General features: G+C 49.1%; 1 protein-coding gene across 1 annotated transcript; it reads left to right on the top strand.

The window, feature by feature from the left end:
- Positions 1-386: 386 nt before the first annotated feature.
- Positions 387-1,788, top strand: LOC117047812 (protein ABHD16B-like). Its single transcript, XM_033151039.1, has one exon. The coding sequence runs from the start codon at positions 395-397 to the stop codon at positions 1,718-1,720; it is 1,326 nt and encodes a 441-aa protein (XP_033006930.1). The 5' UTR covers positions 387-394; the 3' UTR covers positions 1,721-1,788.
- Positions 1,789-9,936: the final 8,148 nt, after the last annotated feature.

Here is a 9,936-nt window from a genome sequence, read left to right as displayed (position 1 = left end):
CAGACCCCCCTGGCAGCTGATGTCCTCCCAGCCAAGTCCTCAGAGGAGTAATTGCTCACAAAGGGGGGCTGACCTGGCTTATTATTACCTTTGCTTTGAGTGACTGGCCTGTAGGGACCCTTGGAGGATGTGCCCGGTTGCCCTTTGCAGGATATGACCCTCCCAACATCAGCCAAGGGCAGCCAAGGGCAGCAGACATCTCAAGACATTCTAGTGCTGCTCCACATCCATTTCTGAGTTGAACCCTAATCGAAAGTTGCTAACTCCCAGCCTGGCTCTATAAATATCTCTTTGGCCTTCTCTTCTTCACGTTCCCCTTGCTTTAACTGACCCAGCTTGCTGAAAGGTGTCGTCGTTTGATCCCGCGAACGTTTCCCCCCTAAAGAGCTCCAACATGTGTTACAAAATGAAGACCTACTTGATGTTCAAAGACAGCTGTGTGTTCAAAAAGTGCCCAGTGGAGTATCGCTGGGATGAGGCTGGGACCAGCTCCGTCGCCAATGGGCACAGCAGCAGCACCATCTGCATCAACAACCAGAACCCCCAAGGGATGCTTACGGTCCCCCAGGAGGGCGCCGTGGCGGAGAGCTCCAGATCCAGCGTCTTCCACTCCTTCAAGCATTGCTCCAGCAAGTTCGCCAGGTATGCCATTGCTCACTCCATTGGCCGCTGGCTGCTCTACCCGGGCTCCGTTTGCCTCTTGAACAAAGTCCCGCCCAATATACTGGTGAATGCCCGAACTCGCCTCATTGAGGATTTCCAGGGGAAACGGGCCAAACTGATTGCCCGCGATGGGAACGAGATCGACACTATGTTTGTGGACAGGAGGAAGAAGAAAAGTCCAGAGAAACGAGGGATGCAGCTGGTGATCTGCTGCGAAGGCAATGGAAGTTTCTATGAGGTCGGATGCTTTTTCACCCCACTGAAGGCCGGGTACTCTGTCCTGGGGTGGAACCACCCCGGTTTCGGCAGGAGCACGGGCAAACCCTATCCGGCGAATGACGTCAACGCTATGGATGTGGTCATCCAATATGCCATACGTCGCCTGGGTTTTGCCCTGCCGGACATTGTCATCTACGGCTACTCCTTAGGGAGCTACACAGCCACCTGGGCTGGGAAGACTTATCCGGAGCTAGGCGGGTTGGTACTGGACGCCTCCTTCGACAGCTTGCTCCCTTTGGCCATGAAGGTGATTACAAAGAGCTGGAAGAAACTGGTGGTCAAGACTGTGATGGAGCACTTCAACCTCAACGTGGCGGAGATGCTGTGCCAGTACCCCGGCCCAGTGCTGCTCGTCAGGAGGACGTTGGACGAAATCACCAGCACCCACTTCCACTCGGAGAGCAAGCTGCCCGTCATCAAGACCAACCGAGCCAACGAGCTGCTCCTGCAGCTCTTGAGGTGCCGTTACCCCGACCTTATATCTGAGGAGGAGGAAGTGGTGCGCAGCTGGCTGGCTGCCGACTGCCCTCAGGCGGACAACCTCATCTACAGCTTCTTCTACAAAGTGGATGAGGAATGGTGCCTCCAAACGCTTTGCAGCTACAAAGCCAGCCTTGGCTCAAACTGCAGCTTCCCGTGGAACGTGGGGAAGAAACTTTCCCCCGTAAAGAAGAAGCAGATGGCCTTGTTCTTGGCCAAGAAGCACCTGAAGAATGTGGAGACCACCCATGGAAGAACTTTGCCACCAAATGAATTTCAGATGCCCTGGAAGCTCTAGCTCAGCCGGGGAGGTGGCGACTTGACTGTAGAGAAAGAGAGAGAAATAAAAACTAGCATTCATCATTGCGGTTGTGTTTGCGCAGACGGTTGTGAGGTCTTTTGGTTCAGATTCTACCTTCTGCTGTTCCCGGAGGGCAGGACCCAAACCACTGGATTCAAATGACAAGATAGGAGACTCCAGCTGAACGTTAGGAAGAGCTTCCTGACAGTAAGAGCTGCTTGTTGAACAGACTGCCTCGGAAGGTGGTCAGCTCTCCTTCACCTGAGATTTTTAAACAGGGGTTGTATGGCCATCCGTCAGGGGTTCCTTAGCTGCGATTCCTGCACTGCAGGGTTTGTAATCTAAGATTCTATAGCTTTTGAAGTTTGGTTCTTGTGACTCACAGCTGGGCAGAGATGCCCTGAAAGCATAGCTATTGCTGCTGATTATTTCTTTGATTCCGAAGAGCTGGGACGAATTATGGGCCCAGGACAAATAATTCCAACTCTATATATATAATATTTGGGAGTACGTAGGAATAAGTATGGAGAATCAATGTGGCGTAGTGGTTAGAGTGTTGGACTAAGACCTTGGAGATCTGGGTTCAAATCCCCACTCAGCTGTGAAGCTCACTGGGGGACCATGGGCCAACCACTGCCTCTCACCCTAACCTAGGGAGGGGAAGGGGGAGAACCACGTGCTCCTTCAACTCCTTGGAGAAAAAGGTGGGTTGTAAATGCAATAAATAAAATAAAATGGGAGAGTAAAGGTAAAGGGACCCCTGACTGTTAGGTCGAGTCCCGGACGACTCTAGGGTTGCGGCGCTCATCTCACTTTATTGGCCGAGGGAGCCGGCGTACAGCTTCCGGGTCATGTGGCCAGCATGACAAAGCCGCTTCTGGCGAACCAGAGCAGAACACGGAAACGCCATTTACCTTCCCACCGGAGCGGGGAGCCTATTGATCTACTTGCACTTTGACGTGCTTTCGAACTGCTAGGTTGGCAGGAGCAGGGACCGAGCAACGGGAGCTCACCAAGTCATTGCGGAGATTCAAACCGCCGACCTTCTGATCGGCAAGCCCTAGGCTCTGTGATTTAACCTACAGCGCCACCCGCGTCCCAAAATGGGAGAGTACCTTGCAGCAAATCAGGCCGTATATTGGTACTGGCTAGACTAATAGTGGACTGCATCTCCCATCATTTCTGACCATTGGCTATGCTGGCTACGGATGGTGGGAGTCTGACAAAACCGGGATGGCCCCCACAAATTTCCTCAACCCTGGCCCACACAGACCAGCAGTGGGTCTCCAGAATTTCAGACAGGACTTTTCCCTAGCTCCGCCTGGAGATGATGAGGGCTCAACAAGGGACCTCCGCTCCTCCATGCATTTAGGAGCTTTGAGCCTAAGCTATGGCTCCATAGGCAGATACATAGCAGTAGAGGGAAGGGTAAGCAGAGAGCCAACCTATCTGGAGAAGCAGAGAGGGTGGGTTGATCACATGGGCTGCCTGGGTGAGGGGGTGGGCTATTGGTCCGTGCAGGGCTGATGCTAATTGGCCCACAGTATCCTGAGAGTGGGAGCCCCACCTCCTTTCCCCAGTGTGCCATTGTGCCTGGATTTGAACCAGGGACTCCTCCTGGCATGTAAAATACGAGCTGCACATTCCTGGGATCCAAGCTCAGCCTGCCGTCTTACTTGCAAGAAGTAAGGTAGGCTCCCTGCCTGTCGGCTTCCTGTTCCTCCCTTGCAAGACGCTGCAGGGAGGGGGATGGATGGGGATAATAATAATAATAATAATAATAATAATAATAATAATAATAATAATTTATTTGTACCCTGCCCATCTGGCTGGGTCTCCCCAGCCACTCTGGGCGGCTTCCAACAAATATTAAAATACATTAAAAATAGAATGAGTTGGCTCGGCCTCTCTGGCGCCACCTACTGTTAGCCTCCCTGCCACTCCTTACCAATCCCATTGGCCACCAGCCACCACTGGCCTGGGGCTGGAGCAGGGAGAGAGACAATTGTCCCTACAACCACATGGCTGGTTCCAGTCCACTGCTGTAGCTGAGTGGCTAGGGAGCTGCTTTGTGGAGCCTGCAGGACAGGGTCAAGTCCCTTTGTCTCCCTCTGATATGACGGGGTGGGGATACGCATGCAAAAGGTAAGTGGGGGTATGTTCTCCTCCATCCGCCCTGGTAGGACTGAATCTCCTGCCTCCCGGCCCTGTTTTCTATGCATCGAGCCAGTGGAAGCTGCTTCTCTCTGTGCGTGCCTGGGATTGCCCTCGTTGAGTGTTCTCGTGCCACCCCTTGGCTCCTCAGCAAAAAGGACTTTCCCACCCAGGCGGGTCTTGAACTCTTGTTCCAGGGGGATGCGAACTCCCAGCTTGTAGGGTAAAGTGAAGACTGACAGTAGCAGGGTACCAGTAATTGCTGGCTGGGCCATTGCTGCTGATGCTCTGGTGACATCTCACATGTTGCATGTTTTCTGATGCAATGAGGGGGGCGTGTCCTCATTGTCACGAGTTCATTGGCTGATTCTCTTTGTGGGCGTGGTTCGCAGCACTCGCCCTGATTGGTGGGCATTGGCTTCCAGGGTCTCTGTGGGCATGTCTGTTGCTTTTACACTGGCATAGTGTGAGCATATCTCTGGGTATGTGCCAGCAGTGTGGCGTAGTGGTTAGAGTGTTGGACTTAGACCTGGGAGACCCGGGTTCAAATCCCTACTCAGCCATGAAACTCGCTTGCTGACCCTGGTCCAGTTGCGCACTCTCAGCTTAGCCTACCTTACTGCTGTGAACATAAAATGGGGTGGAGGAGAACTATGTGTGCCCGTTTGAGCTTCTTGGAGGAAGGGTGGAGTATAAATGTGAAAGATGAATAAAAATAACAATTTCTCCCACACCCACCATGCAGATGTATTTATTATTCACTTTTAGAATTAGCCTGCTTCCAACTGACCAAGCTTCTCAATGTGGCAAACAGCATGACTTTAAAAAGCAAAGTATGTTTTACAAATACGTATTATTAATGATTGATTGATTGATGGATTCAATTTATATACCACCTTTTATCAAAAGATTTCAGGGTGGTGTACAACACTAGAAACACATTGCAAAACATCAACGACAAAAGCACAATACTGTAAAAACATAGTAAGAAGCAGACTGACAGACAGCCTAACAGTAAAACCATCATCATAATAACAGTCCGTCCTCCCACATGATCACAGGCCATAGATTATTTAATAGCAGATATGAACAACGGAAGAATGTAGAAAATGGATTTGGGGGGTTTAGGAAATAAATATAGATGTGTTTTAATGCAGCTATTGTTGTTGTTCGGTCGTTCAGTCGTGTCCGACTCTTCATGACCCCATGGACCAGAGCACGCCAGGCACCCCTATCCTCCACCGCCTCCCGCAGTTTGGCCAAACTCATGCTAGTCGCTTCGAGAACACTGTCCAACCATCTCATCCCCTGTCATCCCCTTCTCCTTGTGCCCTCCATCTTTCCCAACATCAGGGTCTTTTCCAGGGAGTCTTCTCTTCTCATGAGGTGGCCAAAGTATTGGAGCCTCAGCTTCAGGATCTGTCCTTCCAGTGAGTACTCAGGGCTGATTTCCTTCAGAATGGATAAGTTTGATCTTCTTGCAGTCCATGGGACTCTCAAGAGTCTCCTCCAGCACCATAATTCAATAGTATCAATTCTTCGGCGATGCAGCTATTAAGGGGACATAAAAATCAGGGAAGAAGGGACAGGAAGACAAGAAGAAAACGTGTAAAAAAGACAGAGTTATGGAATGATTTGGAAGAGCTAATAAAAATCATTAGGGGGGGAGATTATTTAATATCCATAGGCCTGGGTAAAGAGGAATGTTTTTCCTGGTGTCTAAAGACATGCAATGTTGGCGCCAGGCCAGCCTCTCTGGAGAGAGCATTCCACAACCGGGGAGTCACCACAGGAAAGACACAGCAGGATTATTGACCAATATAAAAGTCCCCAGGCAAATAAAGAGAATTTCACCTGGTCCCAGAAAGACATCCGACTCAGCACCAGATGAGCCTTTCTGGCGGGATACTCTCCCTGCCATCTCTGAGGAGTTTCCATCCGCTGGATTTTGGAAAGCAAAATCGGCCTGAAGTAGCATCTCCAAGGAGGATATGCCATAGCTCCTCCCAAGGTCTCCAATGAGGACGACAAGGGGAAGGAAGAGACCCTGGGTCACAACTGTACTGCTCAAGCTGGACCCTCTACTGAGATTCTCCCTCTGGAAGATTCATGGTCTGGTCCCCCTCTGGCTTGGTTCGGAGTGAGGAATCTGGGTCTTCAAAAGCCAGAAAGGCCATTTCTCGGTCAGATGATGTGGTGGAGAAGTTCTATCGCACAGAGTGAGCCGTCAGGGGAGCAGGAAAGCTGGACCTTGTCTCCAAGTCCACAGAGATGCATCAAGAGGCAGGATCAGACCCAGACCTAGGAAGGATCACACCTGGCTTCAGGTGAGAAGTTATTGGCGGGACTGTTGCAGATATTAGTGTTACGCAGTTTGAAGTGACTGGATGGATAAGAACTGACTCCTTTTGGAAGAAATCATTGTCCAGCCCCATAAATATTTTATTCAATTTTTTTACTAGCAGAACTCTTCAGAATAAAACAGAAACATCAAATGATACATCCAAAATGTCCACGCAATGTCTTGTGCTGTCTACCACAGGCTCAGCAACTTACAAAATATGACATGATTCCATTTTTAGCTTGGAGTTATTTTCTCTCAGTCAGAGAGGGTCTTTTACATGTCCTTACTTCCCAGAGCCTTGAGACTAAAGATTTGCAACTCAATACCTTCATCGCATGATCTAAGGTTACAACACTCACATATTCGCTACCAGAGAACAACAACCAGTTAGTTAATTATCAATTTAGGGAGAGCTCAGAGTGCTCTCCTTGGCTTTAATGTAACCCCATGGAAAATCCCCATGTTAAACCTGTTCATCAATACACATTTAGGTATTCTCATATCATTGTCTATTAAACTATTATACTTAACAGGGAAAGGCTCCCAAATAGCTGGATAATATGTCTTGATCCATGCATTAGTCCAGGAGGTGCAGATGAGGCCAGTTCCCACCAAAATCCACTGAAATCGAATTCCTCATGCACCCCTAGGGGAGGAGACTTAACCCAATGGGATGACATGCACATTGTTTACAGAAGGGCGCAGAACCGATCCCAGCCTCCTACAGGATGATCAGCGTAGGTTGCAGGGATGGAAAAGACCTCTACAAGAACTCTGAGAAAATGCTGGCAATGTGAACCTCAATCGAGCTCTCCAGATATCCTGTGGCCCTCCAGATATCGCTGGACTCCCATATCCATCATCTCTAGCCAGTGCGGCAAGTAGAGATGATGGGAGTTGTAGTCCAGCAATATCTGGAGGGCCACAGGCTCCCCATCCCTAACCTTGATGTACCATTAATTGCCTGATGGTTGCAGCTCCTCGTGTGCTTCTTTGCTTACAGGACCCGCAGAAAGGCAAGGCTTAATGTCATCACACTTAAGTGTTCCGCAGCAATGACATCACTGGGACTGAACTGTGATGTCACGAGGGTCAGGCTGATAATGGGAAATCTAATCTCCCTCCTTCCTCTCCATTTCTACCTTTGGGATACACATAAGGTATCTTACCCTTCCAACAACATTATGATGAGCTTTGCTGGATCAGGGCAATAGCCCATCTAATCCAACATCCTGTTCTCACAGAGGCCAGCCAGAAGCCTTGTGGGAAATCCTCTATATTTTCCCCTTAAACTGTTATTAGTAGTGGGTTCCACAGAGAAAGTTTGTGCTTGAAGCTGCATTCATTTAATGAGACGCTTTTGTAAACGTTTTATTTGATACAACTTTCCCCCTCCCTCTTTAGGGCTTATCGAGTGCTATGCTCCCCCGCTTTCCAATATTTATCTCCTAGTCACAACTGGGACAGGTTTCGGGGGCAACTGAGTGGCGCCTGGTAGCAGAATCCTAGGCCGGCAGAAGAAAAAGCTTTTGGCCTTGAGACATCAGACATGTCTCTGTTGAAAACAATGGGGGAAGAAGATAATGGAGCTTGGCACATATGTATATTTTGCTAAGAGCTTCTTGAGACGGGGGGGGGGGGGAATAGAGTTCAGGCTTTGTCACCTCTTTATATAAGTGATGGTTATGGCACTTTATATAGAGTTACAGACAAGGAGAGGTAAGTCTCTGCCCCAAAGAGCTTGCAGTCGATAACATTTGGCAAAGGGGAGGTACAAGAAGGAAGGAGAAGGGCATTGAAGAGAACCAGGATACGAAAATGTGACCAGCTTTAGTCTGGGTAGCAGACGTTTGTGCCAGACATTTTATGATGGGGTAGGGAAGCTCTTTCAGCCTGAGGGCCACATTCCCTTATGAACAGCTTCCTGAGGGCCACTTCCAAGTGGTGGGCAACAAATATAAAAATTGCCTTCCTGCGATAGGCTCGCTTCCACACATATGTATTTCTTTCCTTCACCCGGACAAGCAGTTGCAATGGGTCTACTCTGAGTAGAATTTAGTTGGCTACAGCCCCAAGTTCATGTAGAGAGTCATAAAACGGCCAGTATGTGTTAATATCATTATAATTGCATTCATAGCTCGCCCTGTCTCGTGGACTCAAGGCAGACAACTGCAATTTCACCTGAGGCCCACCTGATGAATGTGAACATGCAGGTTTTCAGGAAGCAAGGTTGGTTATTCAGTCTCTCTCTCTCTCTTTCTTCATTGAAAACTACAGTGGGGAACCTCAGGTAAAGGGGCCAAATCCAGCCCCTCCAGGTCTCTCTGTGTGGCTGGAAATCTCCCCAGGTCATGCCACAGACGTCAATAACCTCAGGTGTTTTTGCCAGACTGGAATCATAGAACACAAGGATCATCTAGCCCCAACCCCCCTGCAGTGCAGGAATCTTTTGCCCAACATGGGGCTCGAACCCGCAACCCTGAGATGAAGAGTCTCATGCTCTACAACTATCATTAAATCCCAAAGGGCCAGTGTGGTGTAGTGGTTAAGAGTGGTAGACTCGTAATCTGGGGAACCGGGTTTGCGTCTCCTCTCCTCCACATGCAGCTGCCGGGTGACCTTGGGCTAGTCACACTTCTCTGAAGTCTCTCAGCCCCATGCACCTCACAGAGTGTTTGTTGTGGGGAGGAGGGGAAAGGAGAACGTTAGCCGCTTTGAGACTCCTTCGGGTAGTGATAAAGCGGGATATCAAATCCAAACTCTTCTTCTTCTTTAAAACAGTCGTTATTTCGACAAAACCTTAGTTGATGCGAGTATTAATCTGTTTTTAGTCTAGTTGTTTTAACTGTTTGAACCTTTAAAATCACAGTGGCTAACTTATCTTATTGGTGTCTTATTGTTTTGTCTTGTTTGTAAATCACTTTTGAGGCTTTGCAATCAAATGGTGTATACATTTTTATGAAATAAACAAATGAGGGTCTGGGATTCATGCAGTTACCTTACGGAAGTGAATGAAAGTGCATAAGAATGTGCATTAAACAAACAAGCAAACAACTGACAGTAATTGCTGCCCTCTGGATGTAAACCCACCATGTTTCTTCCATGGCTTCTCCAGCCCAAGGCAACAATAGCCAAGTTCTTTATAGTTTGCAACAGAACCCTGGCTGTTCACTGCCCTGATTGGCCGCTGTCTGATGATGTCACAAATCCCACCCCCAGTGTTTTAAAGCTTGAGCATACGAGTGTTTGGGGGGGGGGAGGAATTAAAATAAAGCACACACACACACATACAGCCTGATTCCTCCTCCTCGCTCCGAAAGAAGGCGGGAATGAACTTTGGGTTGCCGAAATACCCAAGGAGGGTTTGAGGAGGGTGGGCTGACAACCGGAAGATTGGGGGAGAACGCGGCAAATGAGTTGATATGATTCACTGACCGAGACATCTGCCAAAAGCGAGGGAGGTGTGGGGCTATAAAAGTGTGGGGGTTCCATGGCAGGAAGGACCACAGCCCGTCCTCTTTTCAAAGTGCACCTGGGGGCACCAGGACTGGTTGGTTTGGCTACTTCTGAGTGCAGGCCTCTGCTGAAATGTTCACAAAGGAGACGTGACCTCACTGATTGTGACACTTCCCCGTGGACTAGGGGTGCAGAGGCCCCTGATGGGCAGGCGCCAATGAACAGTTCACCATGGCCAAAGGGGTAAGCTCCACAATCA

Source organism: Lacerta agilis, chromosome 6, assembly GCF_009819535.1.
Source record: "Lacerta agilis isolate rLacAgi1 chromosome 6, rLacAgi1.pri, whole genome shotgun sequence".
In the NCBI taxonomy this organism is placed as follows: domain Eukaryota; kingdom Metazoa; phylum Chordata; class Lepidosauria; order Squamata; family Lacertidae; genus Lacerta; species Lacerta agilis.
Note: the sequence above shows the minus strand (reverse complement) of the source record. Positions and strands in the feature narration are given on the sequence as shown.